Here is a 21948-nt window from a genome sequence, read left to right on the forward strand (position 1 = left end):
AGTAAAAAGTTAATGCAAATCTGTCGATAGATCCGCTCTGCAAACAATGTAAGCTCCAACCCACACCCACCCAACACTTGTGGGGAGGTAAGGCTGCAAAAATTGTAGATGGAAGACGTCCCACCATGTCTAGTGGGGTGAAGGAATTCAACGTGAACTTCACTCTGTGAATTTTTTTCCCCTCTAGAATTAGCCGTGTTGAACGAAACCCTCGCAACCGTACTAAACTATTGAAATTTGCAAGTGTTTGTAGGTGCTCGCTATTTTCCTGCTAAAAGGTGTTACTAAATTTGTAACATTTCATTGCGCTGCAATCCCTCTAGCCACTGGGTGGGACGCGACTCTTAACCAACTTAATCTTGAAACTCGAGTCTCCATCAATGCCCATTAATAGATCATCCTCTTCAAAGCCTACATGTTCTCCTTAGTGCTTCGTGGGCAGACTGATCCTTGGGAAGGTACCAGGCAGCCAAGCCATATGGCACTTTCCCTATAAGATATTATAGATAGGTGGGGCACTCATGCAGAGGCAAGAGGCTACATAGTCCAGGAATCCGTTAGAAAAGGTAAAGGATCTCGCTTATAAAAATCTATCCCGCCCAACTTGGTGAATGGCCCTACTTGTGTCCTAAGACCCTCTACAGTGTAAAGCCCCTTAGATTCCTCTCTTGATTTTGATTGGTTGATGTGCTAGTAGTTAGTAAAAGCAGTACGGTTGTAACTGGAAGGATATAATTAACGGGTCGTACCGGGAAAGATTCCACGCGCGTGCTGCGTGCGCATCTCCTCCTCTTCTTCTTCCAGCAATGGCGTGGCAACGAGACAGACCTGTAGCCTCTTCTGCTTGACGCTGCTGCCCTCGTCGTCGCCACACCTCCAATGCCCATATTCTCTCTCTCTCTCTCTCTCTCTCTCTCTCTAACGAAGTACCGCCTGCCCCCTTCTTCCTCACCACGACAAGCCCGCCCTTTTGCCCCACACAGGCTCTAAGTTAGCTATCTCCTGCAACAGCCGCTAGTTGCATCCTTACTTTCAGGCTTCTTCTCGTGCGGTAGTGCACCTCGTTCGTACAAGAGAGTTTTCGCTCTCTCACCACTATAGCTACCCATCGCCCCCTCCCACCGCCCTTAATTAGTTCGCGCTTCTTAGGCCCTCCAGCAGAACTCTCGCTCTGCACCATCAGACCTCACCACGATGGGCATTTCTTCGACGTTCGCTAAGCTCAGGGCTTCGACACAAGCAAGATCTGACTTCATGCACTCAAGGATCTTTCCGAATGGGTACCCTAGTAAACTCTTTTTCTCATCACATTAGGTGTCAAACTCCCCTTGTGTTCTTCCTGATTCACAAAAAATGGAATCTCCTATAGGCTTAATAAGTTCTTTCCTGAACCCAACAACTTGGATAGAATCTCCTCTAAGGATTGCATAGAATCTTCTCTAAGCTTTCGGAAAGAATCTTCTCTGAACTTGGCAGGAAAGCAATCCAACAATTCAAAGAAATCCTGCTTTTGTTCCACCCTCTTTCCTCCAAGTAATTTTTACTCCAAGGCTCTTTCTTTTGTGTGTGTGTGTGTGTGTGTGTGTGTGTGTGTGAGAGAGAGAGAGAGAGAGAGAGAGAGAGAGAGAGAGAGAAACAGAGCTTATGTTCATCTCTATTCTACACACCCAACTCACTGTTCTTTCATAAGAACTTATTATTTACCAGTACAATTGAATCAAATCATTTCAATTGCACTTCTGAAATGAGAAGGTCAAAATGTAACCTGATGTTACTTTCATCTTTCTCAGCAACGATCGAGTAAATTTTGGTGCACTTTTAAGTGTAGTATTGGATCCCCTTGCAATTATTTCTGTTGATTACATAGCCATGAGTTTATCTTGATTACCTTGAGATTTCTTATTCGCAGGATGCATCTTACGCATGGTTATTGCAAGCTATATCGAGTGAACTTCAAGAGTGCAAGCCAATTCTGCTACCTTGTTCTATTGACCTTGTGCATTCCTTTGTTAGTGAGCGGTGACAATCCAAAAGAGCACATAGAGAAGTGGGACTCTTTGTTTATGTCAGCAAAGCTGGATGGACATTCATCACCCTGTATTATCTTGGAAAACTTAATAAGAGAGGATAAAAAAGAACGACCAACAACCAGGGCTCAGGTATCTAATACTACACCAATCATTCAGGATAATCAGGAAATCACTCTTTTTGCAAAAGAATGGAGAAAGAGCAATCCTACAGACATCCATGGCCAATGGAAATTCCAGCCAACCAAGGCCAAGGTTCTATGTATGCCCAGGTGCCCACACTAGTGCGGCATGGCACTCATGTAGTATGAAAGTTTCAACGTCTAGATCACTAGGCACACAAACCTTCCCATCCTTGAATAGTAATCCACCTCTAATGGAATACTTTTCCAATATCTTTTCCTCAATAGCACTCATCGAAGTGTTTGGAACACTCGGATCTCATGGGCTGCAACCGACCAGGTTTAATTGCCAAATTCGACCAAAATGGAAATCATGTTGGCAACGCCCTTTAAGAGATAGATAGAAGTCACTTGTTATCTCAATAAAATAGATAGCATTGACCTCAAGGATCTTGGTGAGGGCATCAACAACCCAATTAGTCGCTCCCTTACGGTAACAGATCTCAAAGTCAAACTCCCGCATTAGGTTAACCCATCTAGCTTCACGACCCTTCAGGTCCAGTTGATCACAAATATTCTTCAACGTGTGGTGATCTGTCCATACAACAAATCAAGGCGCATATAAATAGTGTCTCCAAATTTTCATTGCATGGATAACAACGAAAATCTCCTTTTCGTGGGTAGGATACCTCATCTGTGCATCTAAAAGCTTCTTGCTTTCAAAGGCTATGGATCTCCCAGCCTGGAACAAGGCAACACCTATTGCATAATCACTGGCATCTATTTCAACCACAAAAGGTTTATTAGAATCCACAACTTGCAACATAGGTGTTGAGGTGACAAGCTCCTTCAGTGCTCTGAAACACCGATCTAACTTGTCACTCCAAACCACCGGAGGACTTATTTTGCCCTTCTTGTTTCTCATCCCCTTTAAAAGTTGAGTCAAAGGGGTAGTAATTCTGACATAAGCCTCGATGCCCTCCTTGCTTCTCACCCCCTTTAAAAGTTGAGTCCAAGGGGTAGCAATTCTGACATAAGCCTTGATGAAACTCCTGAAAAGCTAGTGAAACCAAGAAATTATTTCACCTACCTAATCAGCCATTCCAAGACCTATCAAACCTTATCTGGATCAATCCTCGCACCATCAACAAAGATGATGTAACCCAGATACAAGAGCTCCTGCTTGAAGAAATCACACTTGGACTCCTTTGCATACAACTTTTCTCGTCTAAATATCTAAGACGACTCTAAGATGTTGTATGTGCTCTTTCAATGACCTACTATAAATCAGTATGTCATCCAAGAAGACAACAATCCACTTTCCCAAATATGGATGTAACAAATCCTTTATCATTTGCTGAAAAGTAGCAGGAGCATCGGTCAACCCAAAAGGTAGGACCAAAAACTCGTAGTGGCCATAGCACGGCTGAAAGGCAATCTTAGGCATGTCCTCGGATTTAATCCTTATTTGTTGATAGCTTGATCGTAAATTAATTTTTGTGAAATACTTAGCACCTTGAAGACGATCTACCAGGCCATCCATCCTCGGCAAAGGATACATGTTCTTGACAGTGTATCACATGCACTCTGCACTCAGTGCATGGTGACAAACTGGCTCATCATCAGCAGTGCAACATTTGTACATTATTAGAACCTAGTAGGATGATATTTGTCGTACACCGTGACCCCATTGTACATCCTCAGTCCAGGATAAGTCAGGCACGAGCTATGTAGGTCATTCCTCAGCCTTAGCAGGTCAGTCAGCCAGTCAGTCAAGTCCCTTAACCCACTTGGAGAGAATCATTCATGCATGTAGAGTTAGTAGAAGCCTAGGGTTTGCATCAGAAAGCACTCTGCATCCTACATAATATGCATTCATATGCCTGTGCATCATTTAGAACATCCTAGAGCCTTAGGGAATTTACTAGGATTTATCTGGTATTTTTCCCATATTTTATGGTATTTATTTAGCATTTAATGTCATTTATAAATATAAACTTTATTAAATAAATGACCAACCAACTTGACCAGCCCCTAGTTAGTATAAATAGGCTTGCATAGGGCTTAGACATTGATTCAGTCTTCAGAAGCTAGGCGCCTTCATCCTCAGCCTTAGGAGCATCCCCGCCTTCAGCCTAGACTAATCCAATCCCTTCTGGAGCTTCTGCGTCAGCTTCTCAACCCTCTTAAAGCTTGCGTTTTTGCTTTCAGCATCCACTGCAGTTCAACACAGCCCTTCAGTAGTCTTACACAGCAGCCCAGCAGCTCTACAGTCCATTGCAGACCCAAGCACAGCCAATCAGATCATAGGCGCAGCCAGACAGCACCTTAACAGGCCCAAACAGCATAGAATCTCTGCGTTTCTGCACATAACAGAGCCGGCTACAGTTGGAAGTTGCAGGTTACTTCTATTCTCAAGGAGTATGGTTTGGAGTTTCTCTCGTACAAGAATCGGGGCTTGCCGGACCTTGCCTCTGCGGAGGATGTGTGTCGGTGGAGGAAGACTGACGGACAGATCTATGGCTTTCTCCTCTTGAATTGTCAGGAGTCGGTTCTTCAACACTTCATCTATGCTCCTGATGATGCTTCTACCTTCTATGTGCGGCAGTTGCTTTGTGACCTGTATGGTGATGCCAATGATCGGCAGATGCTTTTTGCTACTGGGTGCTAGCCAGTGATTTTGTGGATACTTCTTTTGGAGATCTTCCTACAGCGAAGGATATTGGGCCAGTTTTTCTCATTGCATCTGAGGAGTTTGTTTCTCTTGTTGCCCTGCCTTCAGTTTCTGTGCATGCTTCTCCTTGCCAGGATGATATCTCTGGTAATGTTTTTGAGGAAGACAGTGGGCTATCTTTACTCACAGCTTCTGAGGGGGATTTTTCTCCTATTGCTTCGTCTCCGATTCTTTCTTCGTCAGCCACTGACCAGGATGTGTTGCTGGTCCCTGTTGCCTTCTATGGAGGAGCCTGCTTCTACGCTGTGTGATGCTATTGAAGAGGCTACTACTACTTCAATTACCACTACTATGAATGTTCCTACTTCCCTTACTCTGTGAGTGTGAGGATTTTGGATTGTGGTCAGGTGTGTTCGTGGCCGTGCCTGGGGCACAGTGGTACTTCCAAGGATTGAAGGATTGGGATTTGGATAGGAGGGTGCTATTATACAGCATTTGGCTACTCTTGGTACAGAGTTGGAGCATATGGACTCTATTTCTTTTGAGCGTATTATCTTCTTGGAGCTACAGGCTTCTAGGGATTCTTGTGACACTGTGTTTATATTTGGTTTTGGCACCGATATTTGGAGCAGCACGATGCAACCTTCATGGTTGATATCTTCTAGAAGAACAGTATACCTAGCAGCTTGTTATGTTACTTTTGTAGCTGAGTTGCTGTGGAGATTGCTTGTGGAGCTTTCCTGGTACCTGTTATTGCTGCTTTCTTTTGTCTTTGAAGAGGACGACTTCTTCCGCTTCTCGGAGTTATGTTCAGCATCTGGTGCTGAGAGGGGGTGTTAGCACATTCATCCCCAGTTTTTGCCCATTTCTAGTGTCCTTTTGGTCCCATTTGTATGGCCCTTGATTGTGGGCTGGCCACTCCTATTTTACATATTTTTCTCGGATTTTTCCCAGCCCTTTTGGTATTTTACCAGTCGGCCAGCTCATATGCTCCAGTCGGCTAGCATATTCAACTCCAGTCGGCCAGCCCTCCTCACCTATAAATAGGTGGGGCTGGCCTCTCTTGTTTCATTCAGTCTTGTACATATTTTGCTCCCTCACTTATGAGACTATCGGTGTCTCTTGCTTGGGACTGTTTTGCTTCAGTATATTCAGCATAGTTTGCTCCATCTCTCTCTCTCTTGCACTCTCTGTTCAGCACATTCTAGTGCCACTCTGCTTCCGCTCTGTGCACTCTTTCATTATCTACAGTCCACAGTCATTCTCTCTAAAGTAATAAAGCAAATACTATCTCGTTATCGGGATAGGGTACCCTTTAGTGGCTAATTCAGGACCCAATCTGGTGTACAGTTCTCATATCTCTCTCTCTCATCTCTTTAAAGTTTGAAGTATTAAAGTGGATTGCTAAACTCACGAAACTCAGGATACAGAAGACGGTGTGAGCATTTGTGCGACAGGATCCTCCAATACAAAGACTTCCGCTACATATTACACAGTGAGTTTATTCAAGCCTTTGTAATCTACTCAGAAGCGCATGCTACCATCTTTCTTCTGAGACAGGAGAACAGGAGTGCCCCATGGAGAGTTACTAGACCGAACAAAACCTTTGCAGTTGCCAAGCAATCTTGTCCTCCTTCTGGCTGAACCGATAAGGTTGCCGGTAGATGGGATTACTACCAGGCAATTGCTCAATCGCATGATCAACACCCCTCTCGGATGGCGGATCATCTAGTAACTCACTTAGAAATACATCACAAAACCCACGGGAGACGTCACCTCAGATTATATACAATTCTGTGTTATGAACAAATGAGAGCCTATGAGACCGATAAATTGATAATCCAACATCATTGTCTCACTTTTGTGGAAAAACCAGGACATTTCCAAGATCATGTCCACCCTATCAAGGTTCATGATGTGGAAGTCCAAAGCCTCCCGGTAGTCCTGAATCTCGACATCCGGCTTGGGCACCATTCGATCCCACACTTCCACGTCTATATGTCTGTACCCCAAGCAAGGTTAACCACATAACGGTGGTCACTTACCTCCGTCAATAGCCGGAGTGCCTACACCAAATATGAAGAAATAAAATCCTGATAGATCCATTGTCAAATAGAATCCGCACCTGATGGCCACCTATAGATCCCCCCTCAGCTTGGAGGAGATCATGCGAACCAAAGGCAAACTCACTAATCTAACATCCCTGGCAACTACTTCTGTCTAGATGATGAATTTCAACAGAAGAGATCAAAGAGTTACCTTGCAGTTCTATAATATGTACCAAGGTCTTACCCCCCAAAGACTTCTTCTTTAGACAATCCTTGTAGTGATGGCCGGGTTGGTTGCACTCGAAGCACAGGTTATCCTTCCACGCCTTTGCCACCAATTCCTCGATATGAGGCACAAACTTTCTCTTGCATCTAGAGCACTTCTTGGGATTGCGTCGTGATGGCTGAGCCTCCTGGGATGCTGGAACATGCCCTCGCTTTGTCTTTAAAGGATATTTGGCTCTTGCATGAGGTGTCACCTGCAGGCTCACCACCTCTTTTAACAGCAAGGGTATCATCAAAAATTTTGGCATAGCGGTAGATGTCATCGAGAGAATGAATAGGTTCTGAAGGACCTCATTCTGATAATGTGGTGGAAGGCCGAATAAGAATAACATGTAAACCCACACATGTGGCTCCTCAAGTGCCTTACAATGGTTCACCACGTCTTTAAATTTTTGGGAATAGTTATCCAGGCTCTTCTTTCCCATCTCCAATTTAAACAATCAGCGAAAGTTGTCTATCTTGTTTATAGAGAATGAATTGTGTCTTAAACACATGCTGAAAATCAGCCCACATAGTTGGCTTCGTACGGAGGTCCTTCCACTAGGCGAACGCTTTACGCTAAAGCATGATTTGAATCCGACTAATGCGCTGAGTATTTGTACAGATCAAAAAAGCAGTCCACTTCCCAAGCCAGCTACCCAAGTAAAGTTCCTCACACTCCTCACCGGAGAAAAGGTCCTAGTGGAAGGAAACCTGCAGAGGAGGAGGATTATTAGCTGGATCTTGGGGAGCCTGGGAGCGTAGCTGTGCCAATTGTCTCTAAAAATCATGAACATTGGAGTACAAAGAATCCACAAAAGGAGATGCAGGACGTTGAGGAGTAGGTGATGGTTGTCCAGTAGGTAGATGAGGTTGCATATAGCCCGTATGTTGAGAATACGGAGCAGCAAACTGAGAAAAAGGTTGAAGAAAGTTGAGATCCACACTGCCGGTGAGGGCTGTCCCACATAATGAGGGAATATTTGTGGTATATTGGGTTGAACCATGTCACCACCTTGTACAGCAGTAGCAGGTACGGTAGCTACCCCAGGTTGAGTCTCTGTGGGAGAGGTCGGGGAGGTTCCATGTACCTCCACATACGAGATTGAGGTGTCCATATACTCAGCCATAATTCAGTTCAGAAAAGAAAGCACCTGTAGAAAGTGTATGAGCAATAGATGGTGGGATGAGTACTTATGATAGGTGAGAGTTGATGAGGGAAGGGATGCACAAGTAGGAAACACCAAAGTATGCAGTTTGGGGGCATCAAAAAGCATTATCCCTGGCCGACTTCAGAGAATTCAATGCATAGAGTGACCACGCACTCCAAAAAAGGCATCTCCAATAAACACTCCTCAAAAAGCTCCACATCATCGTGTTTCTAAGTTTAAAAGTACCACATGTCCATTTCAAGGCAGCGCCAACACTTTTCATGCTATATAAGCACCAAACTAGTATCTTCTAGTGTGTGCTTGTATCCACCCCCTGCAGCCTATCACAAGCCCGAAGGATCAGGACTCGAACATCAGGACCGCGAGTCGACCCTTCCAACCGTCTCACCACATAACTTGGCTCCATCAGTCGTCGAGCGCGTCATCACGCGTTTTTCCTTGCGGGGTCTCGCCCTTCACTTGCCTTCTGCCCCCACGTCCTTAGACTCAAGGCTTTCCATCTGTGACGGTTCCATGTTCCCGCCGGCCCGGCCACGTCTCGGCCCATCGGCACGGCATGGCTGGCCGGCCCACGGCTCCGCCATTTCCACCGTTTCCTTCCGTCGGTTCCGTTTCCGCATCGGCGATCTCGCCGGCAAGGTGGGGAGGGCAACCCCTAGGGCACTTGGCACCATTTACCCCACCGCAACACAGGAAACCTGACGTGCCTACCAGATGCGTGGGTGAGTCTATGTGTGCCTAGGTATGAGTCTATGCTATGCCTCTCTCTTGCACCTCATCCCTATATAGATGCATAATATTCGGCACAGGCACATACCCCCAAAGCGCCATGGGGTCTTGGATAGGAATCCCAACCGTCACATACACCCCCCCTTTATGGAATTGACACCCTCGTCAATTGATTTCGAAACTAGGGTGAGTTCAATTATGATCCATGTGCCTACGTGCAACTAAGGTAAACAAACATGGGAGGTCTTAACCTTGCTTTTTAGAGCCATGAGCAAAGTCAATGTCTAACCCATTACAAAGAAGAACTGTGCATTTTTTTTATTTTTCTTCAATCTTTTGGCCCGGACTTCAAGCCCCTGCTTGAGAGTCCCCCCGAATCCCCCAAAATTTTGTGGGATTGACTGCGTGGTCTCGCCGAAGCTTCTGTATGAGCCAGGTTAGAGTGATTACCTTCAAAAAAAAGCTTTGCTCGGAATGCATAAGTCTTCATGGAAGTAGAGACTTGTCTGCCGAGTTGATGCCAACTTGGTTGCAACATCTTTCTTCAAGTGTAACTTCACATTCCTTTTGGAGCTTTGTTGTGAGCCTGTTGCTCGGCTTTGCCCCTTGAGCCCTGTGTGCAAAATCTTCATGGACAAGAGTTACCCAACCTTACTGACACTAGCTTGGTTTGCCCCATCGTGTGCCCACTCTAACCTTGCACTTGGTTGCCTTGGACCTCTCTGCCCTAATCAACATGTGGTACATAGGTGCATTAGTCCTCTTTGACAAAAGTGCCTTTGGCCCCACCTGACTCCAAGTGAAACCACCGCGTTTCTTTTGGCATTCAAACCTTTTCTTTGGCTTTGGTTCATTTTGACCGAGTGCTCTAGCTTGTCTTACTCCAAGATATGCCTTGCCATGCTTCAGCCACCCTATTCCTTAACTTGCTCAAGAGGTCTTGACCTTCATGTCTAGATATACCTGTTCCTGTTCACCAAGGTGCAAAGTCTGTCCACTTGAGTCTGCTCAGGCTACCTACACCATGACACCATGACAACCTACACAAGATCTTTGTTTCCTCACTCTGCACCATCACCTTGAACCTTTACGTTTTGAGTGTGTCTTGCCGTACAATGAAGATTCCAATCTTCTTTGATGCCATTCCAACAAGCTCTGCTTAGTCCCCTTAGTCCCAAATATCACCTGCTTGAACATCATCTTGAGCTATACCCTCCTACTTTGCACCCTCTTCATCCTTTGGCTGGATTTGAGTGCTTTCCACAACCAAGTCCCCTTCGAACTTCAGTGAGCCAGCTGCCACTCTGTCCCACCCAACTGCATGCACACTGCCACTTGCACATCCAACTGTTTCCATCTTTGGGTTACCTGGACCAAGTCTCCCTTTGGACTTCAGTGAAATGACTGCCACTTTGCCTCACCCAACTACCTAAACAACTGCCACTTTGCACAAATAGCTGTTTCCATCTTCTGTTCCTCTTGGTGGAGCTAAACAACTTAGGTCCACCTGTTCAACTCCAGCTATACCTGTTCACCCTCTCACACACAGTGCTATGTGTCCAGCACTACGGTCCATGTCCTGCACTTGAGCGTTTGCATGTTGCTTTCCAAGGCCATGGTGCTTGTGCCCGGCACTATGGTCCTTGTCTCATAATCACAGGGGACGGAGGGGATGGACCCTTGGAATGACGGGGGGGAGGCCGTCCCAAGAACACTGGGGGACGGGGACAGACGGACGTCCCCAGTTGGGTGTCCCTCACAAGGGACGACGTTCCGGGGACGGATCCAGGAGGGGAGGTTGTGGGGGACGGCTGCATGGGAACGCCGCAGGTTACTGTTTGGGCAATGGTCACATTTTTGACCTTTTTTTTGACCGTTTGGGAGGGGCTTTTCATGGGCCTTTAGCCTTGGCCCATAGGCCTTGAGCCTTTGAGGCTTTGGGCCTTGGCCTCTCTCTTGCCTCCCTCCCTATAAGAAGACACACACACACACTCTCTCTCCCTCAAGTGGCAAGCCTCAAGGGCCAAGGTCTCAAGTTTCAAGCTCTCACACAAGCAAGCTGTAGCCTCTCAAGACACACTCTCTCCCTCACACACACTCTCTCAAGCTTCACACACACACACACACCCCCACCCACTCTCACACTCAACTTCTCAAGTTCTCCCTCAACTTTTAAGGCTTTTCACTCACTCTCTCTCTCTCTCTCTCTCTCTCTCAAGCTATCAAGTGACAAGGAGGCATCCATCATCCATGGCATCCTCCTCGTGGTAGTGGCTCTTCAAGTTCCAACTACCCGTACAAGGACGATGGGATGGACATGGTGGGATGAGGTCAATCACACCCCATCCCCTCATGGAGGTGGTGCATAGCCACGGACATGCAAGCTTTGCCCGTGTAGGCGAGTGGGTGGTACTGACAAAGTAATTTTTAAGTGCCGTTCCTACCCCCGTCCCCATTCCCTACATATGGCCGTCCCCCGTCCCCGTCCCCCGTTACCGTCCCCCGTCCCTTGTAACTATGCCTTGTCTTGCACTTGGAAGTTTCCATGTACTCGCCTTCATCAAACCTGTTTTCCAAAGTCATACAACTCTATGCCTTGTAGCCCTTGTTGACTTGATTTGACACTTGTCTCTCAAAGGAACTTCACTCTCCCCGGATTTCTCCAGCTTGGGACGTCATGGGCCCCAAAGTGTTTGTGACACCTTAGAACCCACGGGTGTTCCCGGTTGGTGTGACCTTGTGCACCTCTTGTTGGGCCGCACGGCCGCTTGGTTGGACCACTGCTTGGTCCGGCTCTGCTCTTTATTGACTTCCATGACCCGGGGCTTTTGTCACCTGAGTGCTATCTTATTTGGTGCTGCTTTATTGTTGCGGCTTCATGTGCCTCTGTTGAGCTACACGGCCACTGGAGTGGACCTCTCTTGGTAAGGTGTGCTGCTCTCTACAGCCTTGAAGGCCCGGGGCTCTTGGTGCCATCCTTGGTCTTACCCTCACCCGAGCGGTGTCCTCGATGGTGCAGCCTCATGCGCCTCTACTGGGCTGCATGGCCAATTGGTTGGACCACTCTTGGTCCGGTGCTGCTCTTTGTAGCCTTCATAGCCTGGGGCTCTCGGTGCTTTCTTTGGACTTAACCCTCACCCGAGCGGTCTTCGATGGTGCAGCCTGGTGTGCCTCTTCTAGGCTGCACGGCCACTTGGGTGTTGCCTCTTTTTGCCAGCTTTACTTGCCTGACTTGTCAACCTATGAGGGCTCCGCCTCGTCAACGCACTGTGAAGGAGAAAAGGGATTCGCATGCTTGCTCCACCCGAAGTGATCCTGGATGATCTGGAAAGGGCTTCAGCTCCTCCGGTCTAACCGTGCTTTGCACTGTGAAGGAGTGTGGGCTTCCATTGTGCTAGGTTCACCCAAGAGTTGATCCTTTTGTGATTTGAAGGGGCTTCATCTCCTCTAGCCTAACCCTTTTGCATCGTGATGCATTGCCACAAGGCACATCATAGCCTTAGTGAACGTCTTGCCGCTTGTGGGCATCTTGCCGCATACATTCTCCCAAATGATTTGGCTTGGCGGCTTGCACTCTGCTCCTTTCTTGGGCACCACACCAACACGACATCCCATTCCGCCGCATCAAGTTCTTAGCACAAGCAAACCCAGCCCCATAACCGATGTGGTGGTTGCATGCGTGGCCCCTTTGCTTGCATCTCTTTAACCTTGTCGTGGCTTTTAGTCCACGGTCCCAATCTTGGGTGCTTGCTGGTCCATAATGTGCCACTTTATCTTCATTGCCTGCCTTCTCCGTTTTTTTTCAAAGTGTCACCTTCCAAGGTGGTTACTCTGTGAGATCCCAAGCGCATTGTTCTTCTTGCTTGAAGGGCTGTCAGCCCCACCAAGATCAAGTTGCATGTATCTCTAATATGCTCAAGTGTGTTTGGACCACTCAAGCCCGTGCCAACATCATCAGCTGGACTTGCACCCGGATACCTTACCTTGCATTCAACCCAACATTCCGCTGGCCATATACTGGGTCGGTCAACTATGGAATCTCTCCAAATAGACTGCATCATTGTGATCTACTCGGAAAACTCATCATTTTTCATATATAGCACGTCCCCAGATTCCATCGTTCGGCCCCGTCAGCAGCTATGTTGTTTTTGACACCCCTGCATCTGCAACCTAGGGTCCCAGCGGCAGGTTTAGCCGATCACGCCATCCTATACCTTGCATCCCATTGCTCGAGATAGGTATATGTAACCATGGGCAAATTCCTTCATCTTGAGGCTCAAATCTCAATTGGCAACTTTTCGTGCCATCGGCTCGTGGCCGTCACATAGTCACCACTCGACTTGCCGTTTATGACGTTTCTGTCGTTTTTGCTGTCCTGACATTACACGCCCCTCACAGGCTTCCCAAACGAACCATGCTCTGATACCAAGTGGTATCAAGCCCGAAGGATCGGGACTCGGACATTGGGGCCGCGAGGCAACCCTTCCACCCGTCTCACCACATAACTTGGCTCCATCGGCCGTCGAGCGCGTCATCGCGTATTTTTCCTTGCGGGGTCTCACCCCTCACTTGCCTTCTCCCCAGCCCAGCTCCAAGGCCTTAGATTCAGGGCACAGTCCCTGCCATGCCAAAACCAGCGTACATGCTTGCTTCATATACTCTCCTTCATTCCCTCTTCTTGGTGACCAAAAGGGTTCCCTGCAAAGAGCTAAGGTCAGTCCCATATCCATGTATATCAACACACAGGAATATGGCGACCAGCTCCTGCATAACCCTAACAGTAGAAGAAATTCAGAGCATAAGTAAAAGCCAAAAAGCACATAATATCAGGCACTCACTTAAGGAGTTACGATAAACAAATTCCTTGCACATAAACTCAAAAAAGCAACAAGAAGCATGATGCCTTTCCCTCTGCTTTTTTCTCATGGAGTCTTTGCAAAACTCCCACAGATCCAACCACACCAACCCTCTCCCTCAAGCCCACTTACTTCTCGCCTTCTGTCCAAACGTCCCATACCACCCAAATTGTCACATGCACGTCCGTGCCATGGCATAAACCTCAGCATATTTAGCATATTCCCTGGTTTAAACAGCACTTAGGACATTAGCAAGGCTAGGTCATGGTCTTATGAGCAGTCGGCAGCAAGCAAGAAGCCTCAGAAGGTTGAGGATAAACGCCATAAACACAGAGGTAGAACTCACAGAGACATTGCACAGAGAGACAAGAAGAGAGAGGTGAATTCACAATTCATTCATAATACACTTGATTAGATTAGACATTGGAGGTTACAGCCATTAATAGAGACGAGTAGTTGCATGACAGTTGTGAACCGTTGTTAAAAGTAGTATCTCATGTGGGAACATGCCTTAACAAAGGGATAGGTTATTTAACTAATTTATGCTATTTGGGTCGGCCATTTCCAGCATGAGGGTATAAATACCCATGCCCACCATTGTATTTTATCATCTATTCATTGCTAAAGTTCAAGCGTTGTTCGCCAACCTCTCTCTCTCTCTCTCTCTCTGCGTCAACTTCTCTCTCTCGCTCACTGCCTGTGTAAAGCTTCCGCTGCACCAATTCTGACATGGTATCAGAGCTATGTGCTCGTTGATTCTTGGGCACACGGAGGAGTTGGAGAAGGTGGCTGCTGCAGCGCTGAGGGGCGTACAGGACTGGTACATCGTGCGTGGGAGGCCTGATAGGGAAGGTCGTGGCGGCGCTGAAACTGTTTTACTGTGGGGTGTTGGTTGCGTTTTTAAAGGCAGCCACAAGCAAAGGCCTGTGTGAGGGCAAGAGCGCAACCTGGCCACAGCAGCACAACAGCGGAGAAGAAGCGACACACGTGGCTTGGGCAGCGTTTCATAAAAACGCTACTGCTCTCTGTGCTTGGCAAACTTTGGAGCGGCCAGACCGGGTCGACTGAGAAGAGGTGGACGGAGCTTTCGAGATGGGACTCCCGTGTTCGAGCAAGGACGACAAACTGAATGGCGACAATTATGCGCATTGGAACTTGATCATGAGGCTATGGTTTAGCAGAAAAGGCTTATGGGACATTGTTGATGGCTCGGAGGAACGTCCCCGAAGGGATAGCAATCGGTTCACACGTCTTCAGGAGGAGTAGTTTCTCAAATCTCTTGTGGATTGGGATGCTCACAATGCGAAGGCAATGTCGGCGATTGCAGAATCTCTCACCAAGGAAATTTCCCCTGCCATTCAGACTTTAAAGACTGCCAAGGAAATGTGGTCAAAGCTTGCAGGAATGTTTGATCGAGACTCAACAATGCGAGCAGTAACCCTTCTCGGCCAGTTGTTTTCCATCAAGTTTGAAACCGGGACCTCTATGCAGTCATTTCTAATGAAGGCCAAGGTTATCCATGATCAGTTATCGGCTATGAATAGTGCATTAACTAGCACCCAGTTAGCTGCCTTGGTTCTTACGAAGTTGCCTGAGGAGTACGAGATGGTCTCGAGGGCATTACGCTTACAAGTCACGAAAGAAAAGCTGGAATTTGATGATCTCAGCTCTTTTCTCATTGAGGAGGAAGCAGTGCTCATTTCCCAAGGCAAGATTCGAGTTCCTAAGGATGTAGAATCAGCACATGCTGCATCGGAATCCAATAAGAAGTCTAGGAGCCGTTGTTATAAGTGCAGAAAGCGAGGGCATTTGGCTCGGGATTGCAAATCCAAAGCTAAAGCTCAAGGCTCGACGAATGACAAAGGCAAAGGCAAAGCTGACGAGGATGACAATGACAGTGATTCTACTAGGGATGCTACGGCGTCTGCCGGTGTGGCAAGGACTACACTGGCACATGCTCCAGCATTCTAGCTTGGTGGATGGATGCTACCACGTGCTTCAGCCAGAGAGAGGCATGTGAGTGGCAGAGAGGGGCAGTCTGTGCTCCCGTTTTGGTGATTTGGACCCGTGTGTCGGAGTTCAAGGCACATGCATGTGGCATGGAACAGCTTGACAAATCTATGGACGTGATGTGTTCGTAGTTCATTGGAAGCAGACTATGGATGGGATGAGTTCCTGGTTCATTGTGTAGCAAAATTTTGGGCGTCGTGTGTCGACAGTTCAAGGTTCAGAGGATTTTTTTAACGTGATGTGTCCGCAGTTCAACGAATGGGGGATCATGGATGTGGAGTTGTCTGCAATTCATTATTCTATGTGGCAGCTGAAGCTCAAGATGGCATTCCTTGAGGAGACAGGTTGTTTGGTGCATTTTCCGAGGTGTACTTGGTATCCGGCCAGTACTGAGGTGTCCATGGTTGCATCTGCATCGACTTGGTTTCTTCATCTATGCCCACTATGAGCTACAGAGAGGGTGTTAAAAGTAGTATCTCATGTGGGAACATGCCTTAACAAAGGGATAGGTTATTTAACTAATTTATGCTATTTGGGTCGGCCATTTCCAGCATGAGGGTATATACTATAAATACCCATGCCCACCATTGTATTTTATCATCTATTCATTGCTAAAGTTCAAGCGTTGTTCGCCAACCTCTCTCTCTCTCTCTCTGCGTCAACTTCTCTCTCTCGCTCACTGCCTGTGTAAAGCTTCCGCTGCACCAATTCTGACACCGTTGCATGCATGTGGGTGTTTCACACTAGAGCATGTTCACATTACAAGAAGCACAGCAAGTCCCAGCCCAATAGAGCTTTGAAGCATAGGAATCCTTTTGTTCATACATGTCGTATTAACGCTAGCATGATAGGAGTCTGGGTTTGAGTGGGTTTGAGTGTGGGTTTGAGTCTAGATCCAAGTTCAGCATTAAATATATTCATCTTTTGGCAATCTACAGTAGATAAGGTCTATCTTGCCTTCTCTATGTGTACTTGCAGTTTAAGTAATTAATGTTAATCAGAAGCTTAATCAGTGTTCTATTATTAGCATGAACCAGGTCTCACTTCCACAGTGAATGTTACAGATTTTGTCATGCATGCAAAGTTGACCAGTTTGAGAGCTTGTAGAGTCCATTCTTGGCAACCATGCTGTTGTGCCTTCATTGTGACAACGGTTGCCAAAGACAGCTAGACCCCACGCAGACCTACTATAAGCTGAGAGTCTGCAGAAACCATTGTTGGAAGCCACTTTGCCGCCTTTTACATCACTCAAATTTTCTGCTTTTGCAAAGAGACCGTTATGTCGTTTTGAGCAAAGACTATCTATGTGGCATGCTTAAGAACTTTCTTTCAAAAACCTCTCCATGTGATTCTGTTTCAAAACCATGACCAGATCAAGGGCATTTTCTTCTGCAAATCACGTTATTTCTTAATTATGATGTTGAGCTGGAACAATGACTATTTAGCTCGTTATGATGCAGACTCTGGACAACATACTTTGGGCTCTGGGAATCGATAAAGCATTATGGCATGGAGGGTTGACTGCCAATACTATCATTCCAGCTCAAACGTCAGTTCTTCAAGCTTTTACGCTGGCATTTCAAGTTACTCCAGTTGACCAAAAGGATATGCTGTGGATCCAAGTGAGAAATCCTAGTGACAAGCGAATTTCTGTGCAGCTTTTGGTAAGTTTTGTAGCTGAAAGAATGAGCAAACAAGGCGAGGGCATGCCTGTAGTGCATTGCCATCCAAGACATCCAAAGAGTGAAACCCGAAAATGCCATGATTCTAGTAATTACAAGTGCCTAAATGCCTCACAAATGCAGAATCCAATATTCGACATAACAGGGGATGCTATAACCAAGGCAGTCTCACTACGCCAGAGTACAGATGCAATTTTTCATCCACATGAGCAGTGTGCATCGAGCAGCAACCTTATCGTACTAAACAATCTAACTGGGATTGAATGGATGACAGTACAAGGATATGAGGGCTCTGCAGACCTGACTTTCTTTGATGGAGATGATGCTGTCCAGACATTGGAACTGGATTTTATCTCCAGCTTTTTGCCTTCCTTCACTCCAAAAACACTAATGGATCGCATTGATAAATTGTTGGATGACAGGGGTGCCAACTATGCATGCCATCAGCGCACATCTAAAAAAAATTTAGCGAAAAATACAGGAAATTTGTCTTTGCAAGTGGGTTCTTTAATGCTAACAGGAGTGAACGGTGGGTCTCATGGGTTCAAAATAGATTCTTTCTATGGTTTCCACCTTGCACCTGGGCAATCTGCAAAGCTTCTTGTTTCGTATCAGCCAGACTTCGGACATGGGATCACTGAAGGATATCTTCAGCTTGTAACTTCAACGGGCATGCTTTCTGTGACTCTCAAGGCAAATGTTCCCAAACACCTGCTTGCTTTCTGCCAAAAGGCACTGTTACTTTCAAAAGCCAAGAGATTGTTTCTTCAGGTCTGTTTAGTGGTCCTCTTCCTTGTACTTTCAGTGTTTGGAAAAATGCTGAAACAGGAAAGTACAATCACATCAGATGCAAATCAGTGGCCATCAACAAGCAATACATCCAGGTTCTCTCAAAGTGCAGGTCAAGGAAGCATGCAGTATCAGGATGACAAAAGGCTGGGCGTGCACAAAAGGTCTTCAATCTATGTCAGCATAGACTTTGGCTGCACTGATGATGGGGACAGGCACTGTGGCAACTTTTTGAGTCCCACCAGAGCACTTAATATTGTACATGCAGCAATGAGTTGCATAGGCAGTTTTAAGTCATTACACATTCCACAGTACAGGGTAAGAATATCAACCGTAAGAGAACCAGCGGCAACTGTCACCAGGAGGAATGATGCTGGCTCAAAGCAGAACAGTTCTGCAAGCCTCAGCAACAGGATGGCAGGAAAGAAAGCAAATCTTGGTCATTCTCGTCCGTGTAACAAGCCCTCTTCAATAATGAATACAGCAGCTGGAGGAACCTCATTATCAAGATCTAAGGTAGGTTTATTGAGAAAAGAAAGAATGATCTCACCTATGCCATTAGAAAAAGTGGAGCCTGTGTTACATACGGCTGCTCTCTCAGACAAAGAAAAAAGGAAAAGGAGAAAGAATAGCATCAGTTGTATCGTGCCTCAGATCATAGAAAGTGGTCGAAGTCAAAGTTATTCTCCTTTGTCGACCCCTTCCTCGCCTGTGAGCCCTTTGTTTTCCGGTTCTAGCACATCCATACGGTATTCTACGGCTGCAGCTGTGGAGGATTGCTTCGGGACAACTGCCACTAAACACCCCATGGTAATGTTGTCTGACAAAAATGAAAACGAGTCAGCTTCGTGGCATCGTTCTACCCACAGCAAACTCTTGGATGGCCCTGTTGCTCGGGGAGACCATTCGACACTTGCAGCAACAACAAGGGGAACGCTCAATATGCAAGGTGGCAAAGTTCTGGAGACCACAGCATTAGCAAAATCAAGAGAGACGAAGCAGGTGATGAGCGCTCGCAACAGTAGTAAAAATGCAACAAGGACAAGAGCTGCTACCTCGACAGCGTCTGCCACATTTCCTGGGCCCGGCCGAAGGTCTTCTCATGAGGCCGGCACGAGGGCGGAGGAAGCTGAGAGGAAGTGGATGAGCGCGTCCACGTCCAGCCCCAATCTCGTCTCCACCTCCGTGGTCGCCCCTCATGCTCGAGCTCCCGGAACTCCGCTCTCCTCCTCCACTTCACTTCGCCACCACCAACAGCTGCAGCGGCGTAGCTGCAGCAGTGCGGAGGAAACGCCATTCTGCCAACACTTACATTATCCTCATGATCGTGAAGCTGTGATCTTGTACGACATCTGGGGCGATCACTTTGTAGAAATCGGTCGGGGAACATCATGCTGGCCGCCATCATCAGATCGGAATGTTCCCATCACCAATACGTTCTTGCAACAAGATCCTGCCTTCTCCATTTTCTCCTCCACCGATCCTTTTGTAGCGTAGGGGAGACCACTGGGCATTCGAACGCATAAATATGTAAATATGTGCCTAGCTGTGTACACTCTCTCTCTCTCTCTCTCTCTCTCTCTCTCTATATATATATATATATATATATATATATATATACATATGTCCGTGTACGGCCCCCAACACACTGATTTTCCAATAGTGCTTCAATTGATGGGTCCACGCAAATTATGGGAACGACTAGGGAACACAATGGCATTCTATGTATATCAATACATATATATTCATTGGAAAATCAATTTCCTAGAACAATTTGCATTGGGCACATCAATGTCTCACTACATATCACCATACCTCTACTTGATAAGGGACTAAATTGGCCAAAGAAGCCACAAAGAATGTGTAGATCTATTGCTACATTATGTGATACTTCTAGAAAACAACCATTATGAGAGAGAGCGAGTGTTCAAGTCAAGAGCTATTGCTACATTATGTGATACTTCTAGAAAACAACCATTATGAGAGAGAGCGAGTGTTCAAGTCAAGAGCTTATCTTAGCCTTTCCAAAGCTAGCTTGTCTGTCGTGTTTTCACTCCATTGTCACACTGGAATGTTCCTTGCCAAAAGGGTGAAGGGAGAGCTCTCAATGCCTCAATTCTAACTCCGTTGTCGCACCAGAATGCTCCTTGCCACCAAAAGGGTAAAGGAAGAGCTCTCAATGCCTAAATGGAGGCAAGAAGAGAGTTATTTCACGATGGTTCTCTCTCACAAAAAGTGGGAGAAGAAGAAGCTAATGCAAGAGGTAAACCTATAATCACACATATCCAAACAAGCATCCATCAAGCAAGTAAGAACATAATAGCATGCAAGGAAGCAATAAGAGGGAAGAAGAGATAGTCATTTCACGATGGTTCTCTCTCACAAAAAGTGGAAAAAGAAGAAGCTAATGCAAGAGGCAAACCTATAATCACACCTATACAACCATCCATCAAGCAAGTAAGAACATAATAGCATGCAAGCAAGCAAGTAAGAACAAACTAGTTTGAATAACTAGTTTTCATACACTAGGTTGACCAAACTTAAAAAAGGTTCGGCCTCTATTACTAGTCTTAAGTAACTATGTACACTAAGTCCATAGACTTTCCCTACTTAACGTTAAGCGCATGGTAAGACCACTTTAAATGTTCTAGTGTTGTCTTACAACAACAAATAAGTGCTCGTTTGTGTGAGTAAGATGGTAAACTACCTTACGATAGGTTAAGTGTACGAAACCATGATTAACATACCCCCTTCTTAATGGTGACTATGTCCTCATGTCACCAAGTCGGTGATAAAATTGCTACCAAGAAGTTGGATGGTGTGGACAGTCCAAGATACGCCATGGAATTGACAAAGGTTAACTGGTTAGTTTGAAACCGATCCACAATCACATGAGGGCAAGGTGATAGGCAGCTTTGGGCAGCCTTGATGGTAGACAGCTTATCGAGGCGGCATAGAAAGTGATAGACGATGTAGAGTTTATTCATGCGAGGCCTCTGTTGGTTATGGAAGTGGTGTGGACCCTTCAACATGAGGTGGTTGGTAGAAGTAGTCTACACCCTATGTTTGGTGGAATGAGTGCTAGGACCCCATGGAATGATAAGAAGCATGGGTAGATGGAGGTTCGAGACGCCTTAGCGTGATAAGGTATTATGCCCAGATCTCATAGCATGATGCCTAGAGATGGGGCATTCACTTGACGAATACATCAACCATAGCGAGGTTGTGGCGGTGTTGAATTGGAACTGAAGGAGAGGTCATATGCATTAAAGCACTTGGAGGTAATGCAAGGTCAAGGGTTCGATCGTACCATAGGTCACGCTTTGCACCCACCCGCCATGGTCCCCCCATCCATAGATCTACCTGGAGGGTTAGTGTTGATGAGGTTAATTGCAGGTGTATGTGTTTGTGTGTGCCATGAGATGCGAAAAGTGAAAAAAAAAATATGATGCACGTCATGAAATATGTAGGTGACATCCATGGACAATAGGTGGGGGCAGGTGTGCCTATGTGGGTGCACTTCAACAAAAACTTCTCCAATACAACTACTTTCTTCAATATTTACTTGAATCCCT

At 46.3% G+C, this 21948-nt stretch overlaps 1 protein-coding gene across 2 annotated transcripts; it reads left to right on the forward strand.

Annotated features, from left to right (window-relative positions):
• The first annotated feature begins 762 nt into the window (after positions 1 to 762).
• Positions 763 to 19870, forward strand: LOC147610370 (uncharacterized). Of its 2 annotated transcripts, none has more exons than XM_086786366.1 (3): positions 763 to 1533; positions 1910 to 2159; positions 17363 to 19870. In XM_086786366.1, exons 2-3 carry the CDS (start codon positions 1911 to 1913, stop codon positions 19868 to 19870), a joined length of 2757 nt encoding a protein of 918 aa, XP_086642492.1. In that variant the 5' UTR covers positions 763 to 1533; position 1910. The 2 variants fall into 2 exon arrangements, with proteins under 2 accessions (XP_086642492.1, XP_086642491.1); XM_086786365.1 differs by having other exon boundaries at positions 766 to 1280.
• Positions 19871 to 21948: the final 2078 nt, after the last annotated feature.

Source organism: Cibotium barometz, chromosome 49 (genome assembly GCF_041138505.1).
Source record: "Cibotium barometz isolate CiBa-2024 chromosome 49, ASM4113850v1, whole genome shotgun sequence".
NCBI classification, from domain to species: domain Eukaryota; kingdom Viridiplantae; phylum Streptophyta; class Polypodiopsida; order Cyatheales; family Cibotiaceae; genus Cibotium; species Cibotium barometz.

Coding starts and splice junctions, on each gene's coding strand:
- LOC147610370 (XM_086786365.1), top strand. CDS start 1,195: ATGGGCATTTCTTCGACGTTCGCTAAGCTCAGGGCTTCGACACAAGCA. Junction 1,281..1,909: donor TCAAGGATCTTTCCGAATGG/GTACCCTAGTAA, acceptor TCTTATTCGCAG/GATGCATCTTACGCATGGTT. Junction 2,160..17,362: donor GACCAACAACCAGGGCTCAG/GTATCTAATACT, acceptor GTTATGATGCAG/ACTCTGGACAACATACTTTG.